Source organism: Sapajus apella, unplaced genomic scaffold (assembly GCF_009761245.1).
Source record: "Sapajus apella isolate SASKATOON/1434 unplaced genomic scaffold, GSC_monkey_1.0 scaffold76, whole genome shotgun sequence".
Taxonomy (NCBI): Eukaryota; Metazoa; Chordata; class Mammalia; order Primates; family Cebidae; genus Sapajus; species Sapajus apella.
The window spans coordinates 8,419,502-8,444,064 of NW_022437016.1; the positions used below are offsets into that span (position 1 = coordinate 8,419,502).

At 36.5% G+C, this 24,563-nt stretch overlaps 1 protein-coding gene across 8 annotated transcripts in view; it reads right to left on the reverse strand.

Moving 5' to 3' along the window:
- The window catches only part of STRBP (spermatid perinuclear RNA binding protein), a 167,529-nt gene that overhangs the window by 40,708 nt on the left and 102,258 nt on the right, over positions 1 to 24,563 (reverse strand). For all 8 annotated transcript variants that reach the window (XR_004260870.1, XR_004260869.1, XM_032251616.1 and 5 more), the window contains 7 exons: positions 18,177 to 18,268; positions 17,524 to 17,619; positions 16,218 to 16,329; positions 15,456 to 15,553; positions 15,133 to 15,244; positions 3,549 to 3,641; positions 2,626 to 2,825 (listed from right to left, as the gene is read on the reverse strand). Coding sequence is in view for 6 of the 8 variants with exons in the window: in XM_032251616.1 (XP_032107507.1) it covers positions 2,626 to 2,825; positions 3,549 to 3,641; positions 15,133 to 15,244; positions 15,456 to 15,553; positions 16,218 to 16,329; positions 17,524 to 17,619; positions 18,177 to 18,268 (803 nt within the window). In the remaining 2 variants the exon portion in view is untranslated. The remainder of the gene's footprint in view (positions 1 to 2,625; positions 2,826 to 3,548; positions 3,642 to 15,132; positions 15,245 to 15,455; positions 15,554 to 16,217; positions 16,330 to 17,523; positions 17,620 to 18,176; positions 18,269 to 24,563) is intronic.

Here is a 24,563-nt window from a genome sequence, read left to right on the forward strand (position 1 = left end):
AATATATATATTTTTTACAGACATTATGTAGGTTCACCATTCCTTATCTGAAACCCTTGGTGCCAGGTTGTTTTTGAGAATTCATAATTTTTCAATTTTGAGAGCTAATACAATACATATGTCACATATTTTCCAAATTCCCATTGGTTTCTCAGGTGCTATCCCATGTTTATGCAAAAGAACATATAAAATAATCACACTGAATAGAATAATAAAGACTAAAACTAGCCCCACATCAATTCAGGTCATGTTTTCCCACCCAGTGAATTTGTATCAAACTTAGGGAAATTTTTTTCATTTGTAATGCTTTCTGAATTTTAGAATCACTGGTTAAAATAAGAAGGCTTGGAAGAATACATACCAAAATGTTAATGGTTATTATTTCTAGGTTTCAGAACTATAAACTTTTCCCCCTCATTTTCTAAACCATTTATAGCAAATACACATTATACATTTATAATAAGATTTACAAAGCCAAAAGTAACTTTTAAAAAAGAAGACATAAAATAAAAATTCTGTGCAGACCTTGGGGAGAACAATCTGCCTCAAAATAGACAGCAAGCTCTGGAATACAGCTATCAAGTCATAAACCTGAGATGTTAGAGGCCTAGAAAAGACTGCAGGCCACTTGAGACTGACAGCTAGTAATAGGTTTTCATTTCATATAGCTGATAAACCAGATAAAGTAAGCAGAGACTTTCGAACCTTCAAAGCTAGTTTACTCTGATTCTTAATTCATTCTACCTGGATGAATCAAAAGTTTAGTTTATCCCATTTTCAAAAAAGGCAAATCTTAACTCTTCACAAATTTCAGATTTACTAGTTACTGCACATTCCACCCAAAATGTCACTCAAGGTAAATAAAAGTATGAAGGCTATCTACTCACCACACAAGTCACAAGAAGCCATTAACAATTTTATCAGATCCAGTGTCATTCACATTATAACTAACATCTACATTTCTGAAATTTGTCAGGGAGCTTAGCTTAATCCCAAGCTTACAACCTCTCCATGTTTACCAAAAGCTCAGGTGAATAAAAAATAATATTTGGAATTGAAGACAAAAACATACCCAGTCCAACCAAGTTCCATCATATCATAAAAATATATCACTGCATCAAATGAAAACCAAATCTTGTCACTGCAAAATTTGTCACTCTATTAACTTTCTCAAATTTTACTGAATTGCAATTTGCTATGAGGCCACTAGATTATGTTAAAGGTTATTGTAAGAAACAACCCACAAAATTTATCACTGCATCATAGATGCCTCTAAAGGAGATAACTGATATCCTTAGATTGTGAAGATCTACCCAAGGAGAAATGCCCACCTGATCAAAAACCACAACTGTGACTCTCTAACCAAACTCTCTCTGTTCTTAAGACATAGAGAATGAATTGTATATTTTACAAGCTTTTTGTGTCAGCTGCTACAGAACTTAGCTTAGCTCTAAACTTGTGACTCATTCTCAGTGTTTGTGGTTATTAAACTATGTATTTAGTCTTATTCCTGGATTCACTTTTCCCCTCATTGCTGGTTTCCTTTTTCTGCCTCATTTTAAATTCATATTCTTTCATCATACTTTAGATATACCTTTTTTAATGAAGACAGCATAAGTAATATATAGTGTTTAACATTTTTACAGCTTATTGTTTTTCTGCATGTATTGTTCTGATCACTATTTGATGTTTGCATGCTTGTTTGTATATTTGTTGTCTATCTTCCCATCCTATACACACTAGAATGTAAGCTCCATGAGAACAGCAACTTTCTTTCATTAACTGCTATATCCCCAGTATCTAGGATGGTGTTCACATCTACATTAACAATACATACAAAATGGAATGACCATGAAAACAGACCAATTATATCATATGCCATACTGTTATATAAAAGAACTTTTCTTAAGTGAATCTCATCTTCAGTCTACATGATCTTTAACATTTTTGCATTAGCCTGCAAGAGGTCAAATGTACTTATAGAGAGATCCCATTACTTGGAAATTTTCTACAAACCTACATGCATAATTGGTCCAATCCTGGACACTATTCCCTATGGAAATACTCTAAAAATAAAGAGGAAGCGTCACATACAAAGATACTGATCAAATTTATTTATAATAGAAATAATCTGGAATAAGCAAACTATCCAATGATAGGAAAATGTTTAAACAGATAGCAAAGCCATAGCATATTAATCAAACATTCATTACAAATTATGAAGATTTTCATGAGGAAAAACACTAATAAAACATTACATGAAAAAAGTCAGAAGATAAAATTACATATATACTGTGAGCTTATTTTTTTAAAAAAAAAAAAAGGAAATAGAAAATGATTGGAAATAAATCAACATACTATATACAAATACTAATGGTCTTTGCTTCAAAAATATTCAACTGACATATTTTAATTTCTTTACTTGTTTCTGTATTTTCCAAATTCTGTATAATTATTACATATTATTTTGCAACAAAAAAAATTTTGTTATCCAGAAGTGACAAAAGTCTATTTATAATATTATCACTATTAAAACGTTGAAAAAATAATTTATTATAGGAAAAGAAGCATCTTATTTGGAACATGAAATAAAAGAAACATTGCAAAGTAAAACAAATACTGTACCTTCACTGCTACGTGAAGTTTTGCTGTTTTCTTGGATGGTCCTGAGGCTTCATATGTTGTGCCATCCACATCTACAGACATTGTGAAGACTGGGGCATGAACGGGGCCAGACTGAGATAAGAGCTTATACTGAAGCCCAGGCCTGATCTGATTTAGCCTCATTAGTGCATTCATAAGGTCTATTGCTTTACTATCCAGAACTGTTAAAGAAAGAAGAATGAGGTCAGAAATTAACTAGAAAGTCATTTTGCTTTAACCTCTGCATTTTCAGGTTCCTAGTACCTACTGTAAATTTACCAGACTTTTAAAAAATGAGTATTTCAAAACACATATCTTTACCTCATAATGCTAAAATTATTATGCTAACATCACTGTAAAAATAGTATGCATTACTGTAACTATACATTAATTTTCTCTTGTCAATATTAATGTATCTTAAGCCAAAAAGCTTGGAAACAAAAAAGTTATTCAGTTATCAATTGCTTAGTTAAGATCTAGTCTCAAAATAATTCAAATCAATCAAATTCTTCACTTTTTGGCTGAGCATGGTGGCTCATGCCTGTAATCCCAGCACTTGGGAAGGCCAAGGCAGGTAGATTGCTTAAGCTCAGGAGTTCAAGACCAGCCTGGGCAACTTGGCGAAATCCCATCTCTACCAAAAATATAAAAACTTAGCAGGGCATGGTGGCACACACCTGTGATCCCTACTATTTCAGAAGGCTGAGGTTGAAGGATCACCGGAGCCAAGCAGGTGGAGACTGCAGTAAGCTGAGATTATTGTGCCACTGCAGTCCAGTCTGGGTGAGAGTGAGAAACCCGTCTCAAAAAAAAAAAAAAAAAAAAAAACCTTCGTTTTTAATTTTTCTATCTGAGACTACAAGTCCTCTCTAGTTTGCATCTGTAAGAATACAGGTTTCACACACTTTTCCTTAAGTTTCGCTTCATCTTCTTATTGGGGTCTTTATCATCTCCTAATCCATCTTCAAATGGCCTCTTTAGAGCTGAAGACCCAGCACCTAAAAAAAATTATGAGCAATTCATTATCAGTCAAAACAACAATCCTACTTACTGTACCACAAGTATCTAACATGTTCAGGTAGGAAAATCTTAGGAATTACACCAAGGACCATACAACTTTTTTCATTGATCAGTTAAATTACCATATTTACAATCTAGAAAAGCAAATTTTTTTAAAGCAAATCTTGAAACAATATTTCACTTTTTATATTTATTTTTCCCATTTATTCATATATACACACCAAGATCTATGCCTATGCTATGGTCTGAATGTTTGTGTCCCCACCAAATTCAAATATTGAAACTTAATCCCCAGTGCCGTGGGATTAGGAGGGGGGCACCTGGAAGGTGATTAGGTTATGAGGGTGGAGCCCTTATTAAATTAGTGCCCTTATAAGAGATGCCTGAAAGAGATTGTTTGTCCTTATAGCAGGCACTATCTATGAGGAGTAAGCCCTCACGAGACAGCAAATCTGCTGAAGCCTTGATTTTGGACTTTCAAGCCTCCAGAACTGTGGGCAATAAATTTCTGTTGCTTATAAGTTACCCAGTCTAAGGCGTTTTGTTATAGCAGCCACATAGACAACATATATTCACAGTCATATGCATGAACAGAAGAAGGCTAGATAGCTATATATCAAAATGTTAAAAAGTAGTTACCTCTGGCAGGATTTATTTTTACTTAATATCATTTTGAACATCTCTAAAATTCAACATTTATGACTTGCATTAACTTTAGAAGTCCGAGTGCTAAATCTTATGCTTAGAAATCTGATTATCAAACTATATTCTTCTGCCTCTTCAAATCCTATTCAAAATTTTATTTACAGTTCACCTCCTCTATAAAAAGTTCTCTCATATCAAAGAGTTTTTATGATATCAGAATGTAAAGTCTTGTATCACTGCCTATTTCATATATTCTTGTGTGTCCTCAGTGCTCCTTGAAGGTCAAAGATATTTTCTCCTTGTCTTGTATCTTTCAAACTACCTTAACACAAGACTTAGAAGCAACATAACAGGCACTGAGCAAAAACTAACTAAACTGATTAATAATCAATTTCTTGGATACAGCAGCCAACAGTTTATAATGTTGTCAAGCAAAAGACAGGAGCTTTGCTGTCCAAGTTAAAAATTATTAGAGAAAAGTTCATCAACCTATCCAAGTACTTTAAAGATCTCTTTATGTCTTCACCTTAAAAGTTAGTTGTTTTTCCTAAGGAAAATTATGCTCAAGATATTCATGCCACATGATTTCCAGATACTTCTAATGAAAGCTTATAATAATAATGAGATTAACTATGTATTTTCTGATCAAGATTTACTGTCCCTTGAGGTAAACACTGACTTCAGCATTTGCTTGGGTCAATATTTACCACTCAGGCCAATCAATCTTGATCCTCTCTTCAACAGAAGGCAATATTGGCTGAGTATTATATTTCATTTGCATTACATAAAGCTATGAGTATGCCAGTCTCCCAGAATGCAGTCTATAAGAGATACAAGTTAAAAAGAACTATGTCTATTCAATCACTCTTCTGCTCATTAAGTTGCATTAAAGGCAGCTCCTTGATTGCCTAGAAATCACAAGCTAGCTTAAATGCACAGATCTATTCTCTAAATCCTCTAGCTACATAAATAAGAGTTCCGTGGATTAAGCTCCATTCTATCATTCCAGCCATTGCAAAGGGGCTGTAAAATGTGGGGCTAATCATCATAAGCAGCCTAAGGGGAAAAATGGGCTTGCTTTACAAACAACAGGTAGTTTTCAACTTTTATAATATCTAGTAATGTGAAGTGATAACTTCCGAGGCAACAGTTTTTTTAAATATTTTAGTATTTGCCATATGCCTGACACTGTTAACACCTCACAGGTATTAACTTATTTAATCCTCATGAGTACCCTCATGAAACCATTACCTTTATTGTCCCCTTTATAAATTCATTCATATATCCATTCAATAATAAACAATAAATATTAATTGAGCAATTTTATGTGCTAGACATATAGCAAGTAACAAAATTATCTCCCTTTTCTCAAAGAGCTCACACATAGTGGCCAAAACTAATTACAACATATACTATGGTAGTGAGTGTAAACAATTTATATGTCCCGCTCATCAGAAAGGTATCACTAATGAGACCTTTTGATGAAGACCTAAGAAAGTCAAAGAGTGAACTATGCAGTCATCTGGAGAAAGAATCCCAGGCAGAGAAAAATAAACAGCAATTACAAAAGTTTTTAAGGCAGAAACATGCTAAGAAATGATACAAAGGCCTGAACAGTTGGAGTGAAATGAACAAGAAGAAGGTTCAAGAAGAAGGTGAGAAGAGCCTGGTTAGGTGAGGCAGTAGTTCTCAAGTCCAGGTGCCATTAATTGACAAAATATCAAGGGTCCATTTCCAGTATGAGAGAGTAAATAAGTCAAAAAAGGCTTCCTGATTAGAGCAATTCGAAAAACTGGACAAAACAAACAATAAATATCTGTTCCTGGACAATGAAGAATTTTAAAATCAAGATCTGGGAGGTGAGCCAGGCACAGTGCCAAATGCCTGTAGTCCCAGCTACTCCAGAGGCTGAGGCAGGAGGATTCATTGAGTCCAGGAGTTTGAGGCTAAAGTGGGCTATGGTTGCACCTGCAAATAGCCACTGGACTGCAGCCTTGGCAATATAGAAAAGCCCTGTTTAAAAAAAAAAAAAAAAAAAAGATACGGGAGGTGAAAGAAATTCTCTGCATTGGGGGTCACATTAATCCTACGGGCATCTTCCGAATCCAGAAGAGGTCACTAAAAACTGAAGAGAGTAATGTCAACAGGCTTCCAGGTCTCAAGGAGTCCAAAACTAAAGTTCAAGGTCCAAGCAGAGAACGGATGGTGACCCCCTCCCCCGACCCTGCACTCTGGGTTGGGCCTCTGAAATGTTATACTCTAGAAGCAAAATGAACTGGAAATAGCATGGCCCTCACAAGGATGAAAGCCAAGGTTCAAAAATTATAATTTTTTCTTTTTGAACTGGAGTCCCGCTCTGTTGCCCAGGCTAGAGTGCAATGGCATGATCTCGGCTCACTGCAACCTCTGACTCCAAAGTTCAAGCAAGTCTTTTAACTCAGCCTCCCAAGTAGCTGGGATTACAGGTGACCGCCACCACACCTGGCTAATTTTTTTTTGTTATTTTTAGTAGAGACAAGGTTTTGCCATGTTGCCCAGACTGGTCTTGAACTCCTGCCCTCAGGTGATCCAACCAGCTTGGCCTCCCAAAGTGCTGGCATTACAGGACTGAGCCACCATGCCCGGTCTCAAATTATCTTAATCTCTGACTGCACTGAAATGATCTAGGGCTGCCAATTCTGTTGGCCACCTCCCAGAAACAAATATAAATCCTCCCTGGAGGAAGATATCATTACTCTAGATTTTAAATTATCTATAATTTCTTATTTTAAAAATCCAGCACTCATAAGCAGGCAAATGAGAAGATATCATGATTAGAAATCAAGAGAAAGAGCAGACAATACAAACAGACCCAAAACAGACCCAGATGACAGGCCTTTCAAAAACAAACTTTCTTAAAAATAATTTCAGGAAGAAAATCTGAAGCTATAAAAGAGCCAAAAATCTATAAATGAAAAATATAAACTAAAAACTGGCAGGCCTGCAAGGGGAAATGGTAAATCCACAATAGATGGGAATTGACAGAGCTCTCTCAGTAATTAATAACAACATCTGAAAAACATACAATGAACAAATGACATGACCTAACATGAAAAAAAATATTATGACCCTCAACTACAGAATATACATACTTTTTCAGAGCAAAAAAAGACCATATGCTGGGCCACAATATACTCAACAAATATTGAAGGACAGAAATCATACAATGCATGGACAGCAGAATAAGTAAAACCTCAAAAACAAAAGAGTTAACTACAAAATCTTCATTGGTCTGCAAATTAAGCAATATATCTAAATACCCAATAGGTAAAAAAAAAATTAGGAATAAAAGAAAGTAAAAAATAGCTTTAACTAAATAATAAAAATAAAAATGCCCAAAGAATGTGATGTACATAAATCTGTGCTTAAAGGGAAATTTACCATCTTAATAGCATATACAATAAGAGGCTGAAAAATCAATGAGGTATTCACCCAACTCATAAAGTTTAAAAACAAGAGCAGCAAATTAAACCCAAAGAAAGTCATAAGGAGGGAAAACTACAGATAAGAGCAGAAAACCAATAAAATAGAATACAAACATACAACAGAAGACAATGAACAAAGCCAAAAGTTAATTTTCCTGTAAAGATTAATAAAAATAAGTTCCTAGGTGAGAGTCATTCGCAAAAAAAAAAAAAAAAAAAAGGGAAGATACAAAATATAAAAAGACATTACTACAGATACTACAAACAATAAAATGAGGACCTTACAAATTATTTTATTCCAAAACATTGTAAAATTTAGGTGAAATGGAAAAATTCTTAGAAAAGCACAGCTTACCAAAGTGTCACAAAAAGATGGAAGTCTCATGCTTATTAAGGGAATCAGATCCATAATTTAAAATATTTCCACAAAGAAAACACATGCCAATGGCTTCACTGATGAATTCTTCCAACAGTTAAAGAAAAACTAACACCAAACATATTCAAACTTTTCCAAACAATAGAAAAAGAAGCAATACGTTGTAACTCACTTTATGAAAGCAGCATAACCTTGAAGTCAAAGCTTAACACAGGAGAACTGCTGGTCAATCTAACACACAAATACCTGCATTTTTGACTTGCCCAAAAAAACCTACATGATTATATATATATATATATATATATATATATGCACACACACACATTATTGTTTTATACACACACACACACACACACATACATGATTGTTCATAGAAACTTCACCTATAAAAAGCCAAAACTGGAAACTAACTGTCCTACAATAGGTAAATAGTCAAATAAACTTTAGCTCATTCACATCATGGAATAATACTAAACAAGAAGAAGGAACAAACTATTGATATACACGACAACCTGGACGGACCTTAAGGGCATTATGCTGAGTGGAGAAAAAAAATTGCAAAAGGTTCCTTATTGTAGAACTCCATTTATATAAAATCCCTGAAATGATAAAATTATGCAGATAGAGAAATCTTAGTGGTTTCCAGGGATTAGGGGTGGCTGAGAAGAGAGAAGCAGGTATGACTATAAAGGGGCAGCATGAAGGAGATCTTAATGGTGTTGGAACAGTTCTGTATCTTGATTGTGGTAATGGCTACAGAAATCTACACATGTAATAAAATGGCATAAAACTTATACACACACGTTGTATCACTGTCAGTTTCCTGGTTTTGATACTGTACTATAAAGTTACGTAGGTGTAGCCAAATGAGACCTATCCTTATCATCTTAGCAACTACCTATAAATCTGCAAGTATTTTAACATAAAAAGCTGCGGCAGGGGGGTGGGGGATGTGCTGTTCATCACAAAAAGAATTGCTTCTTTGTGGAGGATAGAGGGACAAGAATAGAAGCAGGAAGACCAGATAGGTGACTAGAAGAATCCAGGTGAGAGATGATGGCAGCTTAGATAAGGATGTTAGCAGTAAAGAAGCTAAATTCCAGACACACTTTTTTTGTGTGTGTGAGATGGAGTTTCGCTCTTGTTGCCCAGGCTGGAGTGCAATGGCGCAATCTCGGCTCACCGCAACCTCCACGTCCCGGCTGAAGCAATTCTCCTGGCTCAAACTCCCAAGTAGCTGGGATTATAGGTATGTGCTACCATGCCCGGCTAATTTTGTATTTTTAGTAGAGTCGGGGTTTCTCCATGCTGGTCAGTCTAGTCTTGAACTCCTGACCTCAGGTGATCCAATATTTTTTTTTTTAAGACAGAGTCTCCCTCTGTCACCCAGGCTGGAGTGCAGTGGTGCAACCTCTGTTCACTGTAATCTCTGCCTCCTGGATTCAGGCGATTCTTCTGCCTCAGCCTCCTGAGTAGTGGGGACTACAGGCACATGCCACCACGCCTGGCTAATTTTTATGATTTCAGTAGAGATGGGGTTTCGCCATGTTGGCCAGGCTGGTCTCAAACTCCTGGCCTCAAGTGATCTGCCCACCTCAACCTCCCAAAGTTCTGGGATTATAGGCATGAGCTACCACCCGGCCTGGACACACTTTAAAAGTAAAAAGAATTTGTTGGTATTTGGGATATGGGTGAATGAAAGAGAGGATTCAAGGGCAACCCAAAGAACCCTGGCTTGAGCAAACAGAGAGTTTCCAATGACTGAGACAGAGTTAACTTTAGAAAGAGAAGAGCAAAGGCAGAGTAAGGACAGAAGCTTAGATCTTAGACATCAGAAGTTTGAGATGTCTGCTGGACATTCATGTAAAGACATTGAGAAGGCACTTTGATATTTGGGTCTGAGTTCAAGAGCTGGTAGTCTGGGATGAAGTATAAATTTGGGACAATCTTCAGTATAAAAAGGTATTTGAAGACAACAGACTAATGAGATCCCTAAAACATCCATGTAAATAAAGAGAAATAGTCAGGACTGAACCCAAGGACACTTTAATATTCAGAAGTCAGGAAGATGAGGTAGAACAAAGAAAACTGAGGAGATGGCAAGAGAGCTAGAAGAATCAAGGAAGCTGATGACCTGGAAATCAAATGAAAAGTAGGCCGGGCGCAGTGGCTCACGCCTGTAATCCCAGCACTTTGGGGGGCCGAGGCGGGTGGATCACAAGGTCAAGAGATCGAGACCATACTGGTCAACACGGTGAAACCCCGTCTCTACTAAAAAAAATACAAAAAATTAGCTGGGCATGGTGGTGCGTGCCTGTAATCCCAGCTACTCAGGAGGCTGAGGCAGGAGAATTGCCTGAACCCAGTAGGCAGAGGTTGCGGTGAGCCGAGATCGCACCATTGCACTCCAGCTTGGGTAACAAGAGCGAAACTCCGTCTCAAAAAAAAAAAAAAAGAAAAGAAAAGTAGTACTTCATTTCAGAAACACTGGCAACAGCAAATGTTGCTGAGGATATAGGGAAGCAGGAATTTTCATACACTGCTGGTGGGAGTGTAAACTGGCATGTGCGACCATTTACTAGGTTGTTTATGTATACCTCAGGAGGCATGCAGAAGAATGCTCCTGGCAACATGGTAAGTGGTTGTCAAAAACTACAGAACCTAAATATCCTTCAAAAGTAGAATGAGTAAACTAGTTTATTCATAATGGGTACTATATACCTATTAAAATGAACTATAGCCATGTGCAACAACATAAATTAATCCCAAAGAATGCTGAACAGAAAGAAGCCAGTCACAAAAGATTAAACTTAGTACGCATTTCTAGAAAGTTCCAGGCAAACTCAAATTATTTAGGAAAGCATATACAGGTGGGAAAGTGGTAAAGAAAATCTAGGAAATGATTGTCAGAAAGTCAGAAATGGTACTTCTTGGTACCGGAAGGTAATGAGAACGATAAATGATGGCTTCTGAGGCACTGATAATGTTCTATTTCTTAAACATGGCACTGATTTTATGGGTTTGTAAAAAATATTATTTTTTAAACTGTGTATTTTTCTATATATGTTCTATATCTCATTATAAAATAAATATAGGAGAGAAAAGCGTTCCTCTGTGTCAAATGTTGCTGAAAAGCTGGCTAAGATGAGGATTGAAAACTGACCAGTGAATGCAGTAATGTGAAGGTCACAAGAGATACCTCAGGCAACTGGTGAGGAAGAACACCTGATTAGAACAGGTTCAATGAGAATTAAAAGTAAGGAAATGGAGAAAAGATAAAAAGGCTGCTCTTTCCCAAAGTACTCCTTATATAAAGCGGAGTAGAGAAATATAACTGTTGCAGGACCTCCAAAATCAAGGGAGAGTTTGCTTTGGCTCTTTCAGATGAGAGATACTACAGCAGGTTTTTATGTTGATGAAAAGCATTCAGTAGATAGGGAGGAACTGACGCTGGTGAGAGAAGAGATAATTGCTAGACTAATGTCCACTGGTAGGCAAGAGGGGATATGCTACAGTGGGTAAGTAAAAGGTCAGTCTTAAGAGGCGAGGCAGTTTCTACATAGGCAAGGGAGGGAAAAGCAAAGAATAGGAGTTGTTGCAGTGGGGCTTGGAGACAGTGATGAGTACATGTAGAAATTATCTAATTAATAATTATCTGAGAAAATAGAAGCAAACAAGCTCATCAGGTGAGTAAACAGAGAATGAAGTGTGAAATGTGAGAAAATGTAAAACAGTTATACAGGAAAACTGGAGAAGTCTCAAACTTACAGGATCACCAGGCAACACAAATAGTCCCCATTATATTAGTGTCATAGACTTAAAGGAAGAATGCTCAAGATGGCTGTGCTTTTTTTGTTTTCTCCAGCCATGTTCAGCAATCCAGTACAGACACAGAGAAGGTAGAGAGACAGATTTCAACTAGATAGAATTTTGCCAGAAACAGAGAATCAAGGAAGTGAAGGTATATGTTAGGGAGTAATAATCAAGGATCACGAGAGCAAAAGAAGCAAAGAAGGGTATTACATAATGATAAAAGGATCAATGCAACAAGAAGAGCTAAAGATCCTAAATATATACGCACCCAATACAGGAATACCCAGATATATAAGACTTATAAAGAGACTTAGACTCCTACACAATAATAGTGGGAGACTTCAACATCAATATTAGATCAATGAGACAGAAAATTAACAACGATATCCAGGATTTGAACTCAGATCTGGAACAAGTAAACTTAATTAACATTTATAGAACTCTCCACTTTAAATACACAAAATATACACTCTTATCAGTACCACATCACATCTATTTACAGGTTTAAATGAAATATTGGTTGGCTGCTTGTTTTTTATTTTCTTCTCTCACTTTTTTTTTCATGTCTCTATTATTAAGCACAATTATAGGCATACCCATTTTTAGACTGCATTCTAGCCCGGGCAATAAAGCAACACCCCCGTTCTCTCTCCCTCTTCCTCTTTCTCTTTCTTCCTCTCCTTCATTCTTTTTTTTAAAATTATTCTTTTTTCTTTCTTTCTTTCTTTTTTTTTCCGAATTAAAAAAAAAGGATCATGTAGTACGAGCAGGGTAATGACAGAAGAGAGAACATGGGGAGGATGAAGGACTACGCAAAGGTATTGGAATCAATCAAGAATTGAAATAAGGGTAGGAGACTGAGTAATCATAAGAGATTGAAGAGTGGGATTCTTGAAAACACGATTATGAAAATAATACAGGTTCAGTTACTGATGAAGACAAGAACTAGGCTATGTACATAGAATGAGTAATTAAGGTAAGGCGAAAGATAAAATATTTGTGAGAGAGGAAGTCACAGAACTGAGACACTGGAGTATTGAAAGAAATCATCTGAGATGCATACGGAAATCACCAAGAATAGCAGGAATAAAGAACAGGAAGCTAGATGCTAAAAGCATGAAAGTATTAGAAAGATCATTGTATAGCCAAAACACAAAAAATGGTAAAGTGACTTGTTCAGGTCATGTAGCTAGTAACTGACAGAACTAGAAAAGAAACATTGGCAGTCTGGTTCTATTTATGCTATCAACTGAAAAACCAGCAGTCCCAAACTTTGAGAAAGATCTTTAAATTTAAAAAAAAAACCTAAGTCACATAACAGTAAACATACTTTTACTATCTAGTGAAGGTGAAAATATAAAACCAAAAGAGTGATTATGAATTTGGTGACTGAAATGAAATTTTCTGACACTAATCAAGAATATATATAAAATTTTTATTAAATCGTTCAATTCATAGACATAATGCTTGATGTCACATGGATATATAAATCCCTTTCAATAATTTCTTCACCACTGAGTAAGCACTGCTGAAAGAAAATGGCCTTCATTCCTCAAGTTATATTGAGCATTGGTTTATAATAATCATACAGTAGAATCTGGAGGATTCTTTCCCCTGAGGAATTTACAGTGTGAGGCAATGATTCTCAAACTTTTTAGCTGAGGAGTCCTTTACACTCTTAAAAATTACTGAGCACCCAAAGACTTATGCTTTGTGGGTAATATCTGTCAATATTGAGCATATTAAAAATAAAACAAAAAAATATAAACACAAGAATATAGAAAAAATTCCATTAGCCATCAGACCAATGATCTCATCACATGTCACATGTAGCCTCTGCAAAACTATACACTTAGGAAAGAAAGAGTGAAAAAGACAAACAAACCAAAAAAAAAACCTTAATATTATTGTTACTACTAAACAGTTTGACTTTGTAGACTCTCTGAAAGTCTTCGTCTAAACAAACAGATTGGGCAACTGCACTATTTTTGTGATATACTAGAGTAATTTCAGTTGTTAAGAGGTAGGCTGCATTCCAGGTAAAGAACATCTGGTATTAAATATTCCACTTGCTAGTTTAACAGGAGAGAAAGAGGGGGAAATAAGATATTTTTGGAGGCCTAAAAAAAAACAGTAAGTAGATTCACATTTGATTCCAGGCACCAAGTCAGGCATTTTAACCTGACAAGAGTCAATAAAATAAGAAAAAGGGTAATATCCCTAGTAAGAGAGATGAGTGAATTGCTTAAGGCCCAAAACTAGGAAGTGGTGAATCTATGATTGGAACCCAGGCCATATTGACCCCAAAACCTACGTTCTTTCCACAGAAACTCTGAATTCAACAGACTAATACAAATGGAGATGATCCTGAATTTTCCCATACGCTTTTCTTCTCCTCTGTATTTTTGTTCTTTCTTTCTCGGTTAGATAACATTTCCAAGCATGAGAAAGATCATCAAATTGATTAGTGATAGTGATAATGTCTCCTCCTAGCTTATGGTTGATTTCTTCTCCTTAGACCAGGAGTTCTCAAAGTATAGTCCCTAAATCTATGCAATAATGAAATCTGGCCAACATAGCCAAATGAATTAGTCACTAATAAGAAAACATGATTATGTTACATCAGCTGATGTTACCTGATGGGAACAAAGGAGAAGAAAGTCAGTGTATTAGTCTGTTCTAGCTACTGTATTAGTTCATTCTCACGCTACTAATAAAGACATACCTGAGACTGGGTAACTTATAAAGGAAAGAGGTTTAATAGACTCACAGTTCCACATGGCTCTCAGGAAACTTACAATCATGGCAGAAGGGGAAGCAAACACATCCTTCTTCACATGGTGGCAGAAGTGTGGAGCAAAGTTGGGGGAAAGCCTCTTATAAAACCATCAGATCCTGTGAGAACTCACTCACTAACACGAGAACAGCATGGAGGTAACTGCCTCCATGATTCAATTACCTTCCACTGGGTCAGTCCCACAACATGTGGGGATTATAGGAACTAAATTCAACATGACATTTGGGTGGGAACACTGCCAACCTGTATCACGGCTTATACATGACTTGGATACACAATTATTACGTTCCCTAAGTTGTAACAAGAGATCCACCCCACGACCATCTACATCAGTGCCAACCCCCAACCCTAGTAAAAAAAACTTCCACGCTCACCTTCTTTATCAGTAACTGACCAGGAATACTTCTGAAAAGGCTTACTAGATGGAAGGGGGTCCATCTCCAGCACTTTATAAATCTGGCCAAAGGCTGATAGTCTGAGTGCATGCTAAAGGACAAAGCATTATATTTAATCACATTTCAATAGCCATTCATAAAGCCCTTAATATATCTAACTAAAAAGATACTCATAAATTTTGGCATTATAACAGCAGAAGTCCCTAACAACACACAAGAAAAAAGTGTTCGAACACAATAATTGAGAAAACCAGGTTACATTCTCTTGCTAGTAAGTCAGAGTAATATGTTCAATCTTCTACCTGTGCACTGTGGGTAATATCTTCTTTTTGCTGGATGGTCATATAGCTCAGAGCATCTGTTGGGTCTCTCTCACAAGGATCATGAAGACCAGGACCTCCTTTGGCAAAGGAAAAACACAAGTATCATTTAGAACTGAGTTTAGAATTCGGTAAACTAAAACAAAAAGAGATGGTTGGGGAGAATGAAAAGAAAATAAAAAATAACTGAGGAACTAAGTTAAAAGTCTGCTCAGCTAAGTGGAGTAAAAAGGACACCCTCTTATTTTCAACATGTTAGCACTTATACATCCTTATTTTATACTAGAAGTCACTTGTATATCTAAGGCCAAAACTGAGTCTTACTCTGAGAATTTAGAAACAGCACAATGAATCAGCCCAAATCTTAAAAGGGATTACATATGGAAAATAAAACCAAATTTAATTTTTCCAAATTTAAAACCAGACTACAAACAAAATGAACTTTAAAAATTTTAACTAAACACCTGTAATTTCAAATTCAGAGATCGAGGTAAAGCAAATTCAAAGCAGACACAATATATTATTAGTACCCTTTATGTTAGTACATATAAAACACAAATTATAACTATTGAAAAAGAGTTTTATAGCACTTTTCCAACACACATTCTAGTTGTCAAAATTCCAAGCAAAAGAATTCCTATGCATCATTCTCCTGTGTAGAGGACAAACTTAGCATGTTATTTAGAAAAATAAACTAAAATGAGAGTTGCTGATCGTTCTGCTTCCAGAGTTTGAAACCCTTACCAGGAAGTAGTATTCCAGATGCCAAACACTCCATTACTCGTCTCAAGGCCTCCCCAGCGCCCAAAGGTCTATTACAAGTACCTATAGACTTTTCACATATAAGTTCTAGTGGCTAGAAGATATTAAATTACAAATTAGTACATGCACCAAGTGTTAAAAGGATTCCAGTTAAATGTGAGCTAACATTTCTATCTACAAGGGAGGCCAAAAAGTGAAACTCAATTTAACATTTAGGGCCCACTTAACATTTTCCCCATGATTATCAACGTTTACCCTGGGCGGAGTTTTTAAATCAAGCATTTAAGATAGTATTTTCAGAAAACATTTTTATAACAAAAACTTTATATTTATTTACCCAAAAAGGATCACTAAAGAAACTATGGTATCTAATTCATTTAACAAAGATTTAATAAGCCTTCACATAAGTTAGTAACAGCTAATAACTAACCAGTGTACAAAACCCAGCTCACCTATCTCCCACTTAGGAAGCACACAAACCACAAATATTTCAATAATAAGACTTCATTTCAGACAGCCTGCTTCTAAAGTATGACAGTTAGAATAAACAAAGGACCAAATCTCCATGTTCAATAAACTAAGAACTCACAATATTTTGTCAAAGTAATAATTGCTACATTCATTTATAATATCACCTTTCATGGCTTTATTTAGATTGTTTTATAATGTCCTTAAGGTGTCTTGATTGGAGCAGGTATAAAAATTTCCAAGTCAATTTTCTCACACACACACACACACACACACACACACACACACACACACACGCAATAAATGATATCCATACGGGGTTAAGTGTACTGCTTGCCTGACTTTAATTATTAACATGAACTTATTTGTAAATGTCTCCACTCAAAGAGAAAGCTACAGAGGTATAGGATCCTTATACTGGCCTACTGGGTAATTTTCACTGTAATGCAAGGGGGCACCTAAAGAGAAATGGGTCAGCCAAGGAGGCTTTTGCGAACAGCAGGTGAGCAGTAAGTGATTAACCACCAGTATACAGTCAAGTGTAAGGAGACACACACTTCTAAAAGGTATAAAACCTTTTTGTCGAAAAAAAAAAAAGTTTCACGCTCTGTAACATGAATACGATCAGGTAGAAGATACAGCTTATATGCACAAAAGAAGAATTCATTTAAAAAGATGCTTTAGTTTTTTGCATGGCAAACATACGTAACACATGCCTTAGCTAACTTAGGAGATAGCCATTTTAAAGTAAATCTCATTTCTACAGGATTTTCTCTGCTGCACCTTCCAAATTTGCTTTTAGCCATATTTAAGTACTTACCCATCCTTTCAATGGTGCCCATGTGGGGACTCTGTTGCACAAATCACGCAGAATGCGGAGGACAATTACACATGATTTTAATCCATTTGCCCTTGCCTAAAACAAACAAAATGATTCCAGATATCCCTATTGAGATCTATTATTCATTTTGGGCAGGTTCTTTCAAGTGAATACGAAGTAGCAAATTATTCATCAGTTATCAAGCAAACAGCAACAATAAAAAAAGATCAAGTAATCAAAAGTAGTAAAATTAAGGTTTAAAAAGGCAGATTAAAAAAAAAAAAAAGACAGATTTTTAAAACAAAAGGACCATAATCTTAAAATTGGTTTCATAGTCTCATGGCAACCCCACTTCAGGCAACTACCTAATTTAACTCTTAGTTTTTCTCATTCATGTTTGATTTTTATAAGCAACCCATCTGAAATTCAGAATCATAAGCTAAAAAGAATTCTATGATAATAAAACATCATGAACTATAGTAGAAGCTATACCACGCACTTATCTAAATTAACTAAGTTATTCCAACAACCAAGGTATGAGCCAGAAAGCATCCCTCATTTTATGTAGTACACGGAAACCAGTAAGTGACAGGTGTTCCAAATGAAACTTGCACAAGGATATAATAACAATAAGATAGTAACAAAAAGCCAACCTGAAACCATTTGGCATGTCGAAGAGACGCCAAGGCGTTCAGGCATTTCTGCCTGTCCAATAAGTCCGGAGGATCTTTCATCGAAACATTTTCTAATGGTAAAATGGGATAAAGAGAGACAGATTAAATTTGACCAAGGGATTCCTATCAAATTATCAAACAGTAAAAAATAAAAAGAGTAACAACATTTGAGTGAACTAATAAGACTCCCAGAAAATTTCCTGATTTGGCTGTGTTGCTTTTTTAAAAAAAATTATGTGCACTATGATTATTATTGTCATCAGAGTAGTTCTGCACACAAATACAATGAAGCATAAAAAAATCATTCAGTAAACAAATCATTGACAGCTGCCACTTACAATCTGGGATCTTATTAAGCATGTATAATATCACAGGGCACAAAATAAGTACATAGCACTTTTTCCTTTGGCAAGATGCAAAGAAGGGAAATCTGGGACCAATAGCAATGACAACGTTTTTAACAGAAGAAATTTTGATCTCTGACTGGGAGATTCCAGGAAAACTGGAAATCTCTTATCTCTTATGTAATCAATGAGATATACTGAGAATATACTGAGGATGACCATTTTTTTTTTAACACTATAAACTCATTCAATAAAGATAACGATTAATGGAAACTTTATCCCATGATTGAAAATTTAAGTATCATTTTAGAATTCCCTATTCCAAACCAAAATTATTAAAACTAAAAACATAAAGTACAGTGAACTATATTTCAAGTTTTATATGCCTTTTTAAAATAAAAAGCAAACAAAGAATACTTATTATGGCTATTCAGCTTGCCTTAACAGTAATATAACACAGCCCACAAACACTTCTTCCCAGCATTATCATGATAATAACAGATTAGATTATGTTTGTCCATTTGTGTGGGCCAAATAATACAATGTATATATTTCTAAATGGGTGACAAGAGCACTGATACTTTTTGATTTCTTCAGTTATCAGAGGATCCTATTACAGCAATCAATGTTTATTCTTTTTTTTTTTTCGTTTTATGAGACAGGTTCTTCCACTGTCACCCAGGCTGGGGTGCACTGGCACAATCTCACTGTAACCTCCTCCTCAGGCTCAAGCAATCCTCCCACCTCAGCCTCCTGAGCAGCTGGGACTACAGGCATGTGCCCCCATGACCAGCTAATTTTTTTTTTATAGATATGGTATCTTAATATGTTACCCCAGGCTGGTCTCAAACTCCTGGACTCAAGCAATCTACCTGCCTTGGCCTCCCAAAGTGCTGGGACTACAGACGTGAGCCACTATGCCCAGCCAATATTTATTCTAACTGATGAAATGTAATTAACTAAATAAAGCATAATGCCAATAGAAAACACATTTACTAAAGGAAGAACTGTGGTTCTCTTTACTGGCCATGACACTGTAAAGGTTGAAGTGCTACACACTTATTTTCTGACCAGGTGAGCTCTACAGCAGTTATTTGCATTGTAACAAAATCAGAATACAATGTTTCATTACTCCCTTTTACCCATAAAATGGGAAGCCTCAAAAAGGATTATTACTCTGGATTTGTTTATAAACAAATGTACTATGGGTATTTATTTCATAGGTGATAAAGCTCCTGGACTCGCCCAATTTTGTCTTTATAGTGATCCAAGATAGACAAGTAGCTCACTTTAATGTTTTTATGTCAAAATGCTTAACTGTGGGCAATACAAGCATCTGTGTAAAGCTCACATATCAGATAAAACAAAGTACTGTAAATGAATGTTTAGAATCTCTTAAGAGTTAGACATGACAAAGGTTGACTGACTGCTGAATAATGTAATCCCAATAAACAGTATGGACCATATTTTTTTAAATGTCAATTTTTAAATGAATACAATGGCAAGCTAAATTTTATTTTATCATCTTACCAAGCAGGAATGTCAGGAAGAGGGAGACAATGGAAGAGGGAAGTGAGGCAGAGGATAGGAAAAGGCAAGGCAAGCCAAAATTCTTCTTGTATTTTCTAATACTTTCATCCAGGGATCAGAGCTTATAATTAGCATCTTACTCTGATTATAACACATTTATTTTTAATGGGAGACAATGGCAAAAAATATTTTGATAAATTATGTCATCCCAAAGTCAAGTTATAACCACAAGCTCTTATTTTAGAAAACTGCAACACTGGCTTGCTACAGACAGTCAACATTTGAAGACAATAGATTCTACGAAAAAGAGATGAAAGGGACAGGCACTGAACAGAAGACCTGCACCAGATTCCCTTTTTCATCATCACCAGAATGACCATGTTTCATCATGCTCTGATAGTCAGAAAGTCAAAAGATCCAAAATGGTTTCAGTATCAGGACATAGGAAACAGTAGAGGAGACACAATTCATCTCATTTTATCTTTTTCCAAGTTCTTAATATTAAAATAACATAAATTCATACAGTAATACAGTGCTATTTATAAGCACAGATTATCTATTTCCTTTGTATAATTAATAACATAAAGTTTTTTTATATATATTTTCATTCCTTTAAAAAAACTTCATTTAACGTGACAATTGCAAAGCTGCTGCTGGGAAAACACTGTTACTCCTGGTAGCAGAATCTTAAGTTTAATATTTCTGAACTTTTATGTAGGCGTTTGAATTTTGAGAATCAAAACTTTTCTGATAACACGTCTTGGAGTTCTCAATTAGCAGCAACAGAACTGTCAGTCATCTCATTTTCTCCGACAGTGACCAGTGAAACAGGTAAGAAAAAGCAGGGGAGGCAGGGGTTGGAGGGTGACAAAAATGCCAAAAGCAAAGAAATATAGCTTTTTTGTTGTTGTTGAGACAATCTCACTCTGTTGCTCAGGCTGGAGAGCAGTGGCATGATCTCGGCTCACTGCAACCTCCACATCCTGGTTCAAGCGATTCTCCTTCCTCAGGCTCCTGAGTAGCTGGGACTACAGGTGCCCACCACCATGCCTGGCTAATTTTTTGTATTTTTAGTAGAGATGGAGTTTCACCATGTTGGCCAGACTGGTCTCAAACTCTATACCTCAGGTGATCTGCCCGCCTTGGCTTCCCAAAGTGCTGCAATTACAGGCATAAGCCACTGAGCCTGGCCAGGAATACAGCTTTTAAGAAAATGTATTATTCAGTAACCTAGCATCAGGGAATGAACATTCTGGCAATGGAAGCACTGGAAAGTCTATTATGCCTAACCATGCTCATTTGGTTAGAGGTCAAATCAGTGACCAGAGTCACATCACACTGCAGGAAACGCTGGCCAGTTTCTCTCAAAGCCTTACATGCAAGCTAACTATCTACCCCTGTTAACAAAACACTAGCCTGGAGATGAGAACAGCAAAAAAAACAAAACATGATGGCATTAAACAGGAGTTATACGTCTGGAACCTGGGCTCTTCAAAATTAAATAATTGAGCTCAGTATCATGAGGGGGTTCCTTGACAATCAAGATTAAACTGAGCGACTAAGTCTGTGCTGACAGAATTTTCTAATTAGCCTAAGAATATCCTGGTAGCCCCTTGTCTCTCAATTCCTTGAAACTTTCTGGAGAGAAGACATGTCCCAAGCAAAAAACATGGGCACATAATAATATAAACAGGTAGGCTGGGCCCAGTGGCTCACAACTGTAATCCCAGCACTTTGGGAGCCTGAGGTGGGTGGATCACGAGGTCAGAAGTTCAAGATCAGCCTGGCCAAGATGGTGAAACCCCGCCTCTACTAAAAATACAAAAATCAGCCAGGCATGGTGGCAAGAGCCTGTAATTCCAGCTACTCAGGAGGCTGGGGCAGGGAACTGCTTGAACTCAACAGGTGAAGGTTGCAGTGAGCCAAGATCATGCCACTGCACTCCAGCCTGGACGACAGAATGAGACTCCATCTCAAAAAAAATACACACACACACACACACACACACACACACACACACACACACACACAGAGGTAAATGTAGCAATAAGGTAGAACAGAGAAAGAACTGTTCTCCTAATTTTAATGTCACTTGGTATGACTTTTCTTCAGTGACAGTCAGCCACTGGAAAGAGTGCCTAAAAGTTTGCCCTGGATTGGCAGGGCGCAGTAGCTCATGACTGTTAATCCCAGAACTTTGGGAGGCCAAGGCGGGAGGATCACAAGATCAAGAGATCAAGACCATCCTGGCCAACACAGTGAAACCCCATGTCTACTAAAAATATAAAAATTAGTTGGGCGTGGTAGTGTGCACCTTGTAGTCCAGCTACTCAGGAGGCTGAGGCAGGTAAATCGCTTGAACCCAGGAGGCAGAGGTTGCAGTGAGCCGAGATTGTGCCACTGCACTCCAGCCTGGCAAGAGAATGAGACTCCATCTTAAAAAATAATAATAAGTTTGTCCTGAATAATGAAGATCCAGAAGCCAGTGAAGGCAGGAAAATAAAGCCTCCTGCATCATTATAATCACAGCTGTGATGGCTATCCTGTAAAGCCTACTGCCTTGACCCTAGCAAGATATATGCTAGTAAATTTCTGCCAAGAAGAGAGAGTTAACACTGGCACCAATATGAAGGAACTCTGAGGCAACTCCTCTGTGAAGCCCTGAAAATCCACCCCATTACTGAGGAGAGAGGCTTATCTTAAGTCTAAGCCACAGGGTCTCTGTAGTTTCCTTATCCACCTGGTTTCAAACTGCATTATAAATAAGCAGATAATTTATCATCCACTTTAATAGCAAATATATTTCTAATTTAAAATCACAAGCACCAAAAGAAACTGAGACTCTATGTGAAGCTCAGAATGACTAGATCAGCTTAACCACTTAGGCAGTAATCCTAGACAATAATGGGAAAGTAGACCACATACTAGAGGTAGAGTCAGGGGAGCTGAATAAAATGTGAGATTTTCCTCATTTATAAAACAGAGCAATTAGCTACCCCATAGGACCATGTGAGGGCTTTTAAAATAAATCATGTATGAGGAAGTGCTTATCACATGGTTATAAATATATCTTAACAGAGATTAATCTCCAATATATATTTCTTGAGCTATGAGATGCCCATTAATGCTTCTTACACACTGGAGAGTCCTATTTAATCAGACAATATGATGACTCCGTTAATTCACTTAACAGATTTATAGGACTTTTTAAAAAAATCATCTACTATGTATTAGGTACCCTTAGAGGTGCTAAGGATAAAGAACAGGCAAAAAGACACCTGCCCTCAATGAATCATAAGCTATACAATATACCAGGTTTTTATTATTAGCACTGTATAAATTTGATTATAATATTACAAATGACTCAGTGATTAAGAGTTTAACTGTGCTTGAGTTGACTTCTTTGGACCTACCATGTGCACATTATTTTCACTGTTAAGAGTTTGAGTAGATGGGTTTGTGCTGTCAATCTTCAATAAGTTGACTACTACTATTTACTGAGCAACTACTATGTGCCAGTTATTGTACAAGTCACATTAGATAAATTCTCTCAACCTCAAAACAACTTTCTAAGGTTTTTATAATCTACAATTTAAAATGAGGAAACCTACCCAAGGTCACACAGCAATAGCAACTAATGGAGTTATGAGTCAAGCAAGGCTAGGCTCAGCGGCTCACGCCGGTAATCCCAGCAATTTGGGAGGCCAAGGCAGGAAAACTGCCTGAGCTCAAGAGTCTGAGACCAGCCTGGGCAACATGCAAAACCTCGTCTCTACTAAAATACAAAAAATTAGCAAGGCATGGTGTCATGTGCCTATAGGCCCAGCTGCTCAAAAAGCTAAGGCATGAGAATCACTTGAACCCAGGAGGCGGAGGTTACAGTGAGCTGAGATCACACCAGTACACTCCAGCCTGGGCAACAAAGCGAGACTGTCTGAAAAAAAGAAAAAAAAAAAAAAAAAGCCAAACAAAAGACTGCTGCACACCAAGATCTGTGCTTTTTCTCCTATGCCTTCATTAGCAGGAAACATGTAGTAATGAGGAAATGATTATTCTACAGGGCCTTCATGTAAAGGGTTAGAATGCAGAAAGAAGACTGACAGCATAGGAAGAAACTTACCTATGAAACATTATGTAATACCAAAGAGATTCACTCTGTATTACAGCAATTTAAAATGTAAACCGTGATTTGAAATGAGTAGGTAGTTAGATCCATTCTGCACAATCCTGAGGAAAAAGGTTTCATGCCCCAGTCCTCTGGTTCTGTCTGCTCCCAACCATGCTTTTGTTTTCTTTTTTAGATTTTACCCAAATATGTGGCAAGTTAAGAGAGAGAAAAGAAAGATGTGAGGTGTGTATGTATTGTGAACAGTTTGTTTGGGTAGGGGTAGGTGAAAGAAAGTTAAGATACTACAGGAAAATGTCTCCAAGAAAAAAGTTACGATGGATTTTTTTTTAACTTTGATGAAAAAATGAGTATAAATTAAGAGAA